The 15,442-nt window shown below is 38.6% G+C and overlaps 1 protein-coding gene across 1 annotated transcript in view; it reads left to right on the top strand.

Moving 5' to 3' along the window:
• LOC128740409 (serine proteinase stubble) overlaps positions 1 to 15,442 on the top strand; it is a 59,129-nt gene that overhangs the window by 34,048 nt on the left and 9,639 nt on the right. Inside the window, exon 2 of the mRNA XM_053835950.1 lies at positions 8,435 to 8,614. Coding sequence (XP_053691925.1) covers positions 8,435 to 8,614 — 180 coding nt within the window. The remainder of the gene's footprint in view (positions 1 to 8,434; positions 8,615 to 15,442) is intronic.

The following is a 15,442-nucleotide window of genomic DNA, read 5'->3' as shown; positions in this document are numbered from 1 at the left end:
GAAAAACCTGCAGACTTCAGTTCACTATCAACTGCCAAGGCGATCGTTTGTCTGGCAGTCTGCGGTGTGCGCGATTCGAGGTTCCGACGGTGGTCTTTGTCACCACCACGTCGACCGACGGTGTGGGGGTGGGACTATTAACAGAAGAAAGGCCGCCCTTGGCCAGAGGCACACGCGCGACTTGTGTGAGACAAAGAACCGGAACCTGCACGTTGTTAGGCAGGCCTTGGCATCTTAATCCCGGACCTCGGCAGAAGCAGTGTTTGTATCGAAAGTGAAATTGTCCGTTTCCAGCTTGGTGTGCAAAAAAAAAGAAGAGAATTCTCATCGCGGTGAGGTCTTCGCCTCTGGCGAGGAGGTCTCGGTGGGTTCATTGTCTCCCTGATCGCTTCGTAACCGCACTGTATGACTGCTGCCAGACCTTTACACAGTTGTAATACGATGGGGAACCTCGGCGATAAAATACAACCTATTAATGGCTTTCTTTTCAGTGCATACACTTAGTATTAAATAGGTGCTGTGAAATTTGCCAGCGAAGTAGTGCGCAATAATTTCGAAGTGATGCAAGCATAAGTGAATACGATGTGTAAAGCTGAATAAAAGTGAAATGAAACAGGACCGAAAATATGACTTAATTGCGTAACAGGTGTGAGTGACGAAACCAAGGTACACCTTCACCTGTGGAGCCCGTCACTTGGGTCACAGTAGAAGCACCGCAGCGTCAAGAAGAGACAACGTTCGAGTACCTTTCGTTGCTTGAGCATCAATTTTCGTTGCTTGAATAGGTCGTGGAAAAAAATATCACGGTACCTTTTACCACTGAAGAATCTCGACCGTAATCTGCGCGGTAAGATCTCCCAGATGATTTGCCCGTCGCGTAATCGCGCTGCCATTAGTGGACGGCGGAAAAAAGCACTTTGGAGTCGCCAAAGGGGGGACGACATCAGCGTGACTAGATGTGTTTCGACATTTGTTGGTTTGCTGATGTGCTTTGGAGCCGTACTGGCGGAAAGGACACCCTCACCACGGCAGGAGCAGGATATTCTTATACTGGATGCATTGGGAAAACGGCAGTCTTTTAGCAGTCATAACAATGTGGATTATGGGCCAAACTCGATCATGGAACTTTTGGGAAGAAGTATGTTTAATTTTCTGGTCTACATTAATGGTGTTTATACTCTTGTGTGCTAAACTCCTACGCATATAGTATTTTCATTGCATAATCATAAGTATATACGTAATATGGACATTGAACGGAGTTTGTCAAAAGTTAAAAAAAATAAATCCCAGGGTGATAGATGTTTAAAGTAATTGCATCCTATTCATTGTTGAACCTTAGTTCAGCTGAAATACGGTCATCGACGTGTGACTTATAAACTGCAAATTTAATCAAATAATTTTGGTGTACAAATATATAGTGATGTCGATTATCTGGATACCTGGATCTGGATCTGGAGAATATGTCCAGAATTGAATAGGCCACTACCGTGAGCTCTCTTTTTTGTGCAAAAGTGGTTTTAAGATTTTGAACAATGTCTAATAATAACATCCTTTTTGAAACTAGCAGTATCGGATGTTCAAAACATCATTCTAAGAGATAAGTACAAAATAAAAAACCTAACTGGAGAAAGAATTCGTATCTGTCGGGTGATTTGATAGTGAAGTGATTTTTTGCTTGTGATAGGGTAGTTGCTCCAATAGCTGTGGCAGCACCTATAGTTGCGCTAATATTCACTAATAATCCATATTTTCGTCATCAAAGTATTTTAAAAAACAATTAACTTTATTATATAACTAGTTGAACCCGAATCTTACGATCCGGATAATATAAATGTCTGTTCAGAATTCCGAAAACTGCGGATACATTCTATTAGCCAGTGTTTGCGAAGATGTTTAATCTTTGTATTAGTTCTTTGAGTTCTTATATTGCATAATATAGCTCTAAAATGTTGTACATAAAAGAGTCAACTGCTGGAAACTGAAACAATTAGTTTTAATGGTCGTATTTAACTGAATAAAAGCTTCTGGCTGTTTGCAACATTTATGTAGTCTGATTAAAGTAAAATGTTGCTTAGAAAATTCTTGATCGTTTGCTATTATTAACTTATTTTTTACAATGCGACTTGGTCCGGTCTGATTTAACACCGACCATACGATATCGCGACAAGCAATCGAGTTGAACAGGCGATTCGAGCAGTCGAAACAAGCAATCGAGTCAAGCAGTAGGGTCGAGCAGTCGAGTCAAACAGTCAAGTCGAGCATTCTAGTCGAACAGTTAAATCAAGCTGTTCAGTTAAGCAGTCCGGTCGAGTAGTTCAGCCGAGCAGTTGAAACGAGTGGTCGAGTCAAGCAGCCAAGTCGAGCAGTTAAATCGTGCAATCCAGTCGAGCAGTTTAATCGAGCAGTTAAGTCGAGTAGTCCAGTCGAGCAGTTGAACCGAATAGCCTAGTCGAGCACTTGAGTGGAGCAGTTGAATCGAATGGTTTAATCAAGCAGTCAGATCATGCGGTTAAGTCGAACAGTTGAGTCGAGATGTTCATTCGAGCAGTTCGTTTGAGCAGTCGAGTCGATCAGGTGAGTCTAGTAGTCCAGTCGAACGGTTTATTCGAGCAGTTGAGTCGAGTAGTCCAGTTGAGCAGCTGAGTCGAGCAGTCAAGTCGAGTAGTCCAGTCGAGCAGTTGAGTCGAATAGTCCAGTCATGCAATTGAATCGAGCAGTTAAGTCGAGCTGTCGAATCAAACAGAAGACAAGCAGTTGAGACGAACAGTCTAGTCGAGCAGTTAAATCAAGCTATTTAGTCAAGCAGTCCAGCCGAGCAGTTCAGTCGAGCAGTCGAGTTGGGCAGTTAAACAGACCAGTCTAATCGAGCAGTTTAATCGAGCAGTCCAATCGGACAGTTTAATCGAGCAGTTAAGACGAGTAGTCCAGTCGATCAGTTGAATCGAGTAGTCTATTCGCGCAGTTGGATCGAGTAGTCTAGTCGAGCAGTTGAGTTTAGCAGTCTAGTCGAGCAGTCGGGTCAAGCGGTTCAGTCGAGCAGTTAAGTCGAACAGTTGAGTCGAGCAGTTCAGTCGAGTAGTCCAGTTGAGCAGTTGAATTGAGCAGTTAAGTCGAGCTGTCGAATCGAACTGTTAAGTCAAGCAATTGAGTCGAGCAGTCGGGTTGAGTGGCTAAGTCGAACAGTCTAGTCGAGCTATTGGATCAAGCTGTCAGTAGAGTCGAGCAATCAAATCGAGTAGTCTAGTCGAGCAGTTGAATCGAGCAATCGGGTTGAGCAGTTGGGTCGAGCAGCCGATTCGAATAGTCCAATCGAGTAGTTGAGTCAAGCAGTTCATTCGAGTAGTCGAGTCGAGTAGTTGAGTCGAGTAGTCCAGTTGAGCAGTGGAATCAAGCAGTTGAACCGAGCAGTTGAGTCGAAGGTCGAATCAAACAGTTGAGTCGAGCAGTCTAGTCGAGCAGATAAATCATATATTACACTAATCTCAAGTTTTTAGTCTTGACCTTGAAATGTGGTCATACATATATTAATATTTTTTTGAAACGATGGTTCTACAATCGAGGTAGGGGAAAGAAATGAAAATTTTTTTGGTGAAGGAGGGGAAGAGCGGAAAGGAAGGGGGGGTATTGGTAGCTATGCTTGACAAGTAGTCATTTTGACTCCTACCTTTTGTCCAATGCTGGAAGGTGCATGGGTCGAACCAAGCTATAATCTGAGATTATAACCGGATTCGAACCCACAACACCCGCCAGGGCATGTGGTTTGCTGGTACTTGTACCTTTGAACCATAGAGGCGCTGGACAAAAGGAGACCGCAAAATCCACTTCTCAAGAATAGCGACGCGTTTGGTTGGGTTATCGACACATATTGTGCCGCTTCCTACATCCATTGCAGATTACCACCGAGCGAGAAGTTTAATCTAACTAGTTTTACTACTAGTTTATAGCTACCAATACCCCCCCCCCCCCCCCTTCCTTTCCGCTCTTCCCCTCCTTCACCAAAAAAATTTTCATTTCTTTCCCCTACCGTCCCTTCATCGATTGTAGAACCATCGTTTCAAAAAAATATTAGATAAATCATGCTGCCCAGTCAAGCAGTCCAGTCGAGCAATCGGATCGAACGGTCCAGTCGAGCAGTTCAATCGTGCAGTTAAGTCGGGCAGTCGGGTCGAGTAGTTAGTCAAGCAAAAACTCGAGCTGTTCAGTCAAGCAGCAGTCGAGCAGTTCAGTTAGGCAGTCCAGTCGAGCAATCAAATCGAGCAGTCTAACCGACCAGTCCAGTCGAGCAGTCTAGTCAACCAGTTGAGCAATCGAGCATTCCAGCAGTCGACCAGTGAGGTGACTGAGAATACAACCCATTGCTACGAAAGCATGACTTCCAGGGATGGCACGATTACTTTGACTCAATTCACATTCATTTGACAGTACCGCCTCAGCCAAGCAAAACTTGACAAAGTTTTATATAGGACATTTGTAGAATTAGTTATTATCTACAATTTTGCTAAATATAGTTATGTTGTATCTTTTGTGCTACAATGCTGACTTACAACGAATATACGTTATATACGGGGGAGGATCTCATAACTCACAAACTCCGTGGTTTTTCATTTAATTGATCATAAATTCGAATAGAGCATACAAATATCAACTATATAACATAAGAAATTACATGTTTACTCCAAAAATAAAAGCACGAGAGATTTTAGAATTTCGGAAATAGGGGTTCGTTATGAGTCAGGTAACACAGTAGTACGGCATTATACGGGTGATTCGATTATCCGGGCTGAAAATAAAAATGAACACCCGGATAATCGAATCCGGGCTATATTAAGGAATTCATATCAAAATCTACAACATGCCCAGAATGACTACTTTATTATTATTCCTATGTCATTTCAGAATGTGAAAATATGCTGGTTTTCTATTAGGCCATTACAAATAATTTATAAAGTGTTTGTCCTTCCGGGGTTGGGCCACTGAAGTGGGGGGCGAAAAAAAAAACAAAGAGATTTTTTAATCGTGCAAAAAATATGAATTTTAGATATTGTGGATTTTCGGCTTTCCAGTTAGTTTTATATCGAAAACGGTGTTTTTATACTACCTGACGTATCGGTCTTTGGTTTTGGTCATTCCATGCCAAGTGACTGAGAAAAAGTTCAAACGTGTAATCGATTTTCACGGATTTGAACCAAATTTTGCTAGATTGTTCGTTTTCGGTCAGAAAGCAAAAATCGAAAATTTGGTGCCGATCCGATATTCCCTCGATTAATGGGAGCACCTCCATTTTTAAGGAAAATACTCTATTTTGTCAAAACCTCTTATTTTCTTTTATCTCCGGAAATATTGAGTTTAGAAAAACACTATTTCACATTTTCAAAGGAAATCATCCAAGGAATTCGAAAAAGATATTATTTTTGAGCACCAGTCCTGCCAAACATTTTCAAACTCAATTTGAAAACTATATTTACATTTTTATCTCAATGAAGAAAATTTTATCTCAATAATTTTAACTTCATCGTGTTTCGCAGATTTTTTACCTTTGTTATACTATAACAAAGGTTTTTTACATAAAAATCACACATTGCCCCGAGGTATTCCTTGCCGATCCTAAGATACAGCGTTTTAAGGCAAGCAACTTCCCATTTTTAATGTAAAACTAAGAGCAAAATACCTTTTTTTGAAGCAGTAAATCTCTACGCAATGTAGAAATACTTTGGCATATCCGAAAAGCATTTAAACAGTATACAAAAAGGTTTTTCTTAACAGTGTTGCCAACTTTTCAGTTTCCCGCATGATTAAGGGAATATTATTCTTCTAGCAACAATAAACGCAATAAGCAAGGAAGGTAAGAGCTCATGTCTATCAGCGAGATGAAAAACAGTTTACAAGGCTATGATCAAACAACTAACGTATATTTTACGCCTTTTTGAAGTAACATTTCCTCAAATAGTGCTATGAATCAAACGAAAAACTGAAAAACTGGTAACACCGTTAAGAAAAACCCGAATTAATCCACCTAGTGGCGTGACCTGGCCTTTCTACTAGATTATTTTTTATTTAAAATATAACCTAAATTATGTTCTAAAATCTGGTGAAGTATTATCGATACGGACACTCCTTGGAATTTAAAAAAAATTCTCTAAAATTTGACAAATTTTTCGAAAATACCCAAATTTTACTTTCTTTCAATAAAACTCAAACAAAATCAAATTCTACGTATAATTTTGAACAAAATATATGTCAACTTTTTTCTTATGCCCAGCCGTTCTCAAGTTATTGTTAATTCAAGTTAATGTTAAAATCTAAAAATTATGTCCTATGGCAGCGTTTCTGAAATGGGGGTTCGTGAACCTCCAAGGTTCGTCAAAAATTTAGTTCGCTGCAGAAAAGTATAGGGAATTTCGACAGGGGGTTCGCGAACCAACAAAGGTTAGGAACCGCTGTCCTAGGGTAATACTACGCGAGGTATCCGAGAACCATGTAGTCGACCATTACGGATTTAAAGAAAATTTTGTCAGACTATTCGTTTTAGGTCAAAAAACAAAAGCCCAAAATTGGCCCTGATTGCTCCTTCCCACGGTTAATGGGATCACCTCCTTTTCACAGAAATTTTTGTTAAACCCTCTTATTTTCTTTTACTTATATCTCCGAAAATATTTGGTTTAAGAAAAAATCATCTTCACATTTGGAAAGAAAATTAACCAAGAAATCCTAAAAAATATTATTTTCTAACGGCAGTGCTACCAAATACTTTTTAATTTGATTTGAAAACAAAATTTCTTTTCGTTAGCTCTTCATAATTTTGACAAATCTGACGGAACATGTTTTGAGATTCTCATTTTATGATTTTTATCATTTCAGTGTAATTTTTTTATTGAAAATTCACTTGATTTTCGACGACTTTTTCTTTGACGTCATTTTGAACAAGTAGGTTTTGAGGTATGATTTTTTTAAAACATAATAACCTCATTTCTAAACACACCCGTTTGAAAAATTACGCTTGACGAAAAAATACGTCCTCGGATTTTTTCTCGGCTTAATCAGTCTCAAAAATATCAAAAACGAGTTTGGTCTCTACATCCGACAGTTTCGATGATTTATTTCATTTTGAGACTGATAAAGCCGAGAAAAAATTCTCACAACCCAAATAGCCATGTTTCAGCACACTGCAGTTGATCAATTTTTGCGCACCATTTTTAAAAAACAATTCAGTTGTGCACTATGGTCAAAGGATTTAGGTGTGTACATTATTTTAGCACCAAACTAATGCATTTGGAGCCGTTAAAATTTAAACTTCCGTCCGTTGGTAATCAACGACTAGACAAGAAAATGTAACCATAGTGAGTAGAAATCAAAATATGCGTTTATGTTTTAATGTGTTAATGTTATATTCTGTTGTTGAAATAAACAAAAATGACAGTTACCTTTGAAAAAGGCCAAAACCAAAGACCGAAATGTCAGGCAGCATAAAAAAGCCGTTTTCGATATAAAACTGACTGGAAAGCCGAAAATCCACAATACAATATATGTACGTCAGTCGATTTTAAAAGGTTTTTAGGTATTTTTACTTAAAGTTTAAACGTTATACGTTATTATTTTCCATGCAAAAATTTTCGAAAAACAGACAAAAACGAAAAAAAAAATTTTGGCCGATTTTCGGAAATTCCATTGTTCGAATTTCCATTTCTGTTTCGTGCTAGAAGCGTTTATTCCACCCGTACATGCATTGTTTGAGTTTTCAGGCTGTAGATCCCTCAGGCAATCGATGTTATAAAAAAATATAACTCATATCCTACAAATTACTTTTTCGCCCGCCGATTTTTCAAGCCAATTTTTTAAGAGGGGGGGGGGTGACAAAAACTTTGAGAATAATTTGCAATGGCCTTATTAAGCTCGCAATTGAAACAGGAATTTAACAGATTCTGTTTTCTATTGGGTGTATTGATACATGTTCACAGTTAAACATGGAAGCGAATATTTTGAAAATGTTCTGCACAAAATTAAAATTAATTACACATTTTCATTAGATCTACCTACCGTTTATCTCAATTTTTCGACACAAAAGTTCAGTTTTGTGAAATTGACACACATAATTAACTGTAATTATAGGGGTTAAGTTGTTTCGCGAAATTGAGCTTAATTGAACACACCGTTGATTGGCAATCAAATCTGAAATTATTGTCCAGCACAGCAGCTGAACGACATTGCCCAAACCGATCATTATGCACCTCTGTTCTGATTTCTCCACTAGGTTACTAGGTCCAGCCGAAATGTACATATTGTTGTATACGAATAGCTTACGCACCATGAGTGACTGCATAATCGCACTTTTCACACTGACCACTTGAACGCTTCGCTTGACTAACCACAAAAAATCGTCGATAATCTCGATTGCTACATGGTGCATTTCGTTCCGCTCTTGCTCTTTTTTTTCCAGTGATCCCGCAGACGTGCCGCTACAAGGGCCGTAAGTTCGAGTGCGGCCTGTCCATTTCGTGCGTGCTGGGCGGGGGAAAACCGATCGATCTCTGCTCCGGCGGTATGATCTGGTCCTGCTGCATCGATCGCGATCTCCAGCCGGACGCCGATCCCGAACAAGGCGCCGTCCACAATGCCAGTGAGTATGCGAACCGTGTTGGCAGCTTCGGCGCAAAAAAAACCATGCCGCGCTGCCAACTCGGACAGGAATCCGGTTGGAACAATAATAAGATTAATGTTGCTGCTGCGAGCAAGCTAAGGAATCGAATGCCGGCAGCTTTATATTGATAAGCAGTGTTCACTTTTATGGTGGGAGATAAATAGGATCACGTGAAGCAATTGATTGAGCTTTTGGATGCACCTGGCGTATATAATTGTTATTGGATAAATCTACAAATGCATATATTATGGTTCTGCATAAATAACTTTCCAGATTGACAATTTTGAATATTTTCACTAAACTTCAAATTGATTTAGTAAACGAAGAATTATGTCCAGCTAGGTGATGATGAGAATAATATTATTTACGTTGATTTCAAGATTTAGAATGCATGCGATTTTCACCAAAATTGGATTTAGATGCTTCAAATATTTATAATAAAAATATATCAAATTTTTCTATACTTTGTCATATAGGGGGACTGGGGGTATAATGCCCACGTTAAGAAGAATATCATATTATTCATCAATGCGGAATGCATTTCCAGAAACTAGACTATAAACCCTAAAGTAGAACAGTTTTTTACCTAACATGCTCGTCCTGAAGCATAAAAATCAATAAAACACGTTTAAATCGTGAAATTATATAAGGCATTTGAAAATTTGTTTTCAGATTCGTTAGGGGTAAAATGCGCATAGGTGTGTACAAAACGAACCACAACAAAGGGTCAAAATGCACCACAACAAATTGGCAAAATGCGCTGTCTGTTTTATTTTAATGCAAACCCGGCACGACTCAGAACAGCGTGAGGACCTACCTACTTGTTAAATCTGTTATTCCGGATCGCGGTTTTGCAATCGCCAGGTCCATCTTCGCTGGAGCGGTCGATGCTAACATATCACACAAGGGTTTTTCTTGGTACTTTGCCGGTAATGCGTCTTTCACTGTTTTTCACTGGTTTTCACTACCACCGCAAGTGGCAGGTTCCGGCCAAGACCGACGGTGGGTTTTTCTTATGTAGCTTCGCGACATCTTAACAGCGTTTTTCGGAGCGAATCAGAATTAAAACAACACTTTGCCTTTTGCTTTTACCAACGTTTTGACGTTTGCCTAAAAGTGTATGGGCTACTAGATCGATTAACGTTTGGTTGCACTGCAACTAAATTCATGATTCTCACGGCGCATTTTTCCCCGCTAGAACTTGTTAAAAAAAACCTTTAAATCACATAAATAATAATTCAATTAAGCAATTTTACATTGGCTGCTGGATACCGAGACCATTGTTCAAAACAAAAGCCATTTACAGATACGTAATATTGTTTATTGGTGGCGTAATGTCTTACGAAAAAAGTTGCGAAAATTGTAAGAAATAAGCCTGCAAATATTTTTTTTGTTTTTTCATAGGATTTATGTAATTTAGAAAGCTTATATGCACAACACAAGTTTGTAATGTAAAATAAAAGCGATTGGCACCTTAATTACAGTTTAAAAGTGACTAATTCGTGAAATATTACAGCGGCGCATTTTGCCCCGACTGGGCATTTTACCACCAGTTACCCTACATTTAATACAGTAGCAACAATTCTTAACCAACACGAATCCGACCTTGAATGAAAACGCGAAAATTACTATTATGTATTACTATTACATTCAATTAAGAACCCACCTGTGGTTGAGAAACTGGTGCTAAATAGTTAATCTCATTAATCTTAAGTGCATAGAATGCACGACACCCATCAGACCAGTGCATAAATGAAAATTATTTCTAAATTACTCCCTCATCTGCAAATAATTAACATTCCACTGGCTTATTCCCACCCAATTGTGCTGGCATGACTGGTGATAATAATTTATCAACTTCATCTATTGCGAAATGCAGCCCAGGGTCATGGTTCGTTTCCGGCATGGTAACTGCTGCGGCCACCTCTGCAGTCAGCTTAACCGCAAGACGACTTCGCTTCAGTGCCCAAGTCGTCCCGCGACAGCGGAAGTCCCACACGCATTCGCTGGCTGACGGCAAGGGTGCTGCACTGTTACACACGATGGCGCAAAAATGAGGCAACCAGACAAAGAAAGTACCAAGCACTAGACTCACGCAATAATGCAAAATGATGAGGCAATCATGATGTTGTCAAATTATTGACATTACCCGATTCAATGCAGCGTTACACTGAAAGAAAGGGAAAATTTCGGCAGCAGGCCGATAAACAATTTTCCCTTTTCAATGCACAATGAGTTCGTCGCTTTGCTGACGTAGGTTTGTGGTCTCTCGCTCAACCACCAAGCTGGCTTGAACATATCTTCGTAGGTTGCCTTGCTCGAAATTCGCCGCTGGGGCAAGAAGACTTCAACTTTGCAAAACCCTGAGGCTTTCTATCTGTCCCAAGCGTAGTCCTAATACGTAGTGTCGTCTGCCACCCCGGTTCGTATCCGTGAAAGGTAAAGAATAAACAGCAAACCAAGCTGGAGCGAGGTAACTTAGACATGGTAATGGATGCTTTCGCATTTGTTGATGATTATGAAAATTGTGATGATGATTATTATTATTTTCGCTTTAGCCGTCATTGTGTAATACAAAACAAGCTTTAATTGGGGGTATGCACCAGGCAGCCGAGGCAATCTCTCACGCATTAAAGAAAATTAGGGCAATTCAAGTACTTAGGTACGTGTTAGTCCTTCACGTCAATGGAGCTGATTTTTGCTCCGTAAAAAGTTTGGACATTACCACTTCACTTTCAAGCAGACGATGTCAGAGTTATGTAAATTAAGTGCAACAGTAAAGTAAGTAAGTCAGGAAGCATCTAACTCCACGATTGATGTTGTTTCATTATGGATCAAACTCTTCACAGTGCTTTGCAAAACAGTAAAAGCAAACAAACCGTCAAAGTGCGGATCACACCAAATGGGTTCGACATCAATGTCATTGTTGTGAAATTGAGAAACACTCCTAATTTAAAGCATGCCCCAGTTAGCAATGCTCGCCTTTAGTTACCTTAGGAGCGGCGTTAAAATTATTTATACTTTTCGTCTCGTATTATGATGCATAATTCAAGTGCCCATTATGATCTCCACCTGTCAAAATAGATGCTCGCTGATATGCCACCTAAGGCACGGTCCACGAAGCAGCATAACCTTGCATGGACGGTGTTATGCTGAATGCTTCAGCATGCCTTGTTTCTAACAGCAGACCTGTCGACAAGTGTCAAAACGGATGTTTTACTTGCGTGACGATTAGAGCACCTGCTCAAATGATTTTGAAATTAATACGTGTAGCTACAGACCATAAATCCGTTTGCTTCTCCAAAAATCTTTCTTTCACAACTTTAACGCTCAATTCAAATTAAACTATACCTGTTAAAACGATTTTTCAAGCAAATAAATCGCACCTAAAAACACACTTTGAAAAAACCCGCTGTAGATCCATACATGAAAGGAACATTGCGAACCTTGCAAAATGATGTGCCATTTTAAATTTAGATGCGATTTCAAATAATGTTATATAGGGTTTATTTCTAATTCCCGTGGTAGCAAGTAAAGCCATTCTAATTTTCATCATTTGTTGGATGGATTTAATGAATACTCCAAAAGTTCTTGTGCCGATTTGACTAAAACACACCTACCTTCCGATTAGAGATGCCAATACCGAGGGAGTATTTCGAAAACCGGTTTTTCGGTATTGATAAATTCAATACCGGTAAAACCGGTGAAAAACCGGTAAAAGCCAATACTAGAAAAATAAATTTAAAAAATTGTAAAATTTGTAGAAAATGTTTCCATTAATCAATGGTACTCAATTTTTTGGAACAGCTAATTGACTAGCTCTCTTAAAAAGTAATAAGTACGGAAAAAGTGGTTATCGTGTCAACTATAAAACGAGACAGGCTTTACTGGGAAACTGCATACAATTTGAGTAATACCAAAATATATGGTCTTGTGGTCCAAATTGACAGCTTATTTTCCTACTAATTTTATTAAAGCCCTGTTCTTGCGGAAACATCTGTGATACGTGGTGCCAGGTAATTGAAATATTTACAGGTTTTTCGAATTATTTTGAGTGACATAGAGCATTAGTGAATTTTGAGACACGCATTTTAAGGCGGAAGATAAATAATTGATCAGGAACTGAACAAGATCGGAAAAAACTGCATTACATAGCTCGTTTCACGCGGCTCGCAGTATGAATGGTTCTTACAAGTCAGTCTACGCTCACAGCGATGCAATCTTTGATAGTGGTTTCAGAAAACAGTCATACTGTCTATCCGTTGAGGATTGCCAACAACGAGTCAATAACCGAACTCCTCTTCCGTAATATGCTATAACATTTTTTAAAGCACTCCGTAATTTTTCACTGAAGATTTTCTGAAGAGCTACAATGTGTATTGCACATTTTTACTGTTGCGCAATATTCTTAATTGTATTCTTAATTCTTAAAGTCACTATCTTTAGACTTAGATAAATATTTTCCGTTTGTTAAAATTATATAATTGAGCTGTTATTTTCAGAACCTCGAATCTTTGAATTGAATTCGCCCTATACGTTAACAATCTGAACGGCAATGGAAGCTTCTTGAGTTATTTTTTCAATAAATTTACCATGTAAAAAAATACCGAAAATACCGGTTTTTGATCACGTAAAAACCGGTATTTCGGAATTGAAAAATAATACGGTAATACCGGTAAAACCGGTTTCGGTAAAACCGGTAAAGCATCCTTACTTCCGATCCGTGAACTTTGAAACCACTGAAAAGCGACTATTAAAGCATATCATTGAAATTACGCAACTGACTTTCTTTCTTAAATTCGTCGTACCGTTTTAAAATCCGTCCATCAAAATTTTTCATCGTCCGAACTAAAAATCACAACAATGTTTACGAAGCTAACGCAAATGTATTTGTGTAGGAGGGCATGACAAATGTTATTCTGCAAAATTTCTGCAGGTCAAGCAAGTTTTCCTGGCTGTAGAATAACGACAATACCTTGCGTGAGTTATTTTCATTTATGAATAACGGAAATTAAAACGATAGTCGACATTGTCTTCTTCGTCGCACGAAAAAACGTAGGAAATTTGGCTGGTAGGACTTCTTGAATGATAAAAAGCATTTAAATAGATCTCAGCTCACTTTGATTGATCGCGTATGATAGACAACTAATTAAAATATTAGAGAATAACTAGTTTTGCATTGTGTGTCATAAAAATGCTGATATTTTTAATAATTTGTGTTGGATAGAATGGGAATAGGCAATTACGACGATGTAGCAACATACCCCAATACTTTTCTGTCGGGACGACATAATCAAGAAGTCAATCAATTGAAATTCAATTCAATTAAAATTCATCGGTACGTTAGAATATCAGATATCTAATCATGTCGAGCATATTCGACTGTAGCATTCAATTCAATGGAAATTGCGATTAGATTATTTAAACAATGTGAAAATCAATTCTTTTTTTTTTGTATAGTTTGAGAGAGAGACTGCAACATGGTTGAGTCAGCTATTTCATAGCACTATAGCCACTCGGAGTCCAGTAGACTGAACTTTACGAATAATGTCGACCGAAATCGTTAGGCACCCTTGCTGTATTGAATCACCTATGTAGAAATAAGCCACAACCTGCTTTCATCGTGATTTCCGACCACCTAACATAAGCACCACAGTATGGTTTGCTATTCAAGCGTGACAAGGAAGAGTGTTCAAATTATTGCAAAAATCCAAATCCATTCCAAGTTGTATGGCCATTTCATCAGAAATGAGTACACCATTTTTGTCGGATTCGCACATACTAGAAATCTTGAAACTAAGTAAAGAAAAGGCTTCATTTAATGTGCCACTTTCGAAAAGGAGTGTTTTAAGTAGCCCTCGCAGCGTTTCTACTACTGAGTGGGAGGAGTCTCCTTTTTCTTTCAATTTCATACGCTGTTCAGCCACACGAAAACTTGCACTACAAACCTTTTACAATGCTTTGACCAACGTTTGGTTTTTTGAAATTTTTTTAAATAATCAAATGGTTATCAAATGATATTGATCTGTGGTCGTATTGGCTTCAACGTCTTCCAGTTTTCTCTTCAGTTCTCATAGCTGGTCTCGGTACTGTTGTAAAAGGCTGAAGTATATTTAATATATAACAACAACTTGCAATAACCAAGGGTATTGAAACCGGGATTTTTCATCGCAATTTCCACAACTGGAAACTGTCATCAACTCTTTGCTCAGCTTTACCCTTCCTAGACCTTTAGAGTGACGGAATGTTTCATCCAAATTTCCATGTGAATGTACTGCAATAAATCTACAGATTTATCTGGAACTTCATCAGGAAATCGTTCTTCCTTCGAAACAACATCCTCGTTTTCAAACGATGTCGCCTTCAATTGGGTCATCGTATGAAAGATCAGAATAGTTTGTCTCTTTTGACGCAGGACTACGTCTTACGGCAAGGTTTGGGAGAGGGTGTCATTCCAAAAAATCGAAAAATTCGAGCGTCACGAGAAATGAAAAATTTTCAGCGCTAATAGCTTAGCGGTTTCCAGATCGATTATATATATTTTTAGGCCAGTCGATCGGAAAATATTCTACGCATCCACACCAATAATGAAACCTATTGATTTCAAAGTAGGGAAATGTCCCCGGTTATGAAACAGGTTTTGTTTTTCAGCCATAGCTTTTGATCGGATCATCCAATTTAAAATCTTTTTGAAACATTGGAGTTTAAACGGTTACCTATCTTTCTGCCAAAGGAAGTATATGGTTTTTGTTTAAAACACGAAAGTTATAGAAAAATTTCAAACCATGGTTTTTTGTGGCTAAAGAA

This window comes from Sabethes cyaneus, chromosome 3, assembly GCF_943734655.1.
Source record: "Sabethes cyaneus chromosome 3, idSabCyanKW18_F2, whole genome shotgun sequence".
Lineage (NCBI taxonomy): Eukaryota > Metazoa > Arthropoda > Insecta > Diptera > Culicidae > Sabethes > Sabethes cyaneus.
This window is presented reverse-complemented; position numbering and strand designations above follow the sequence as displayed.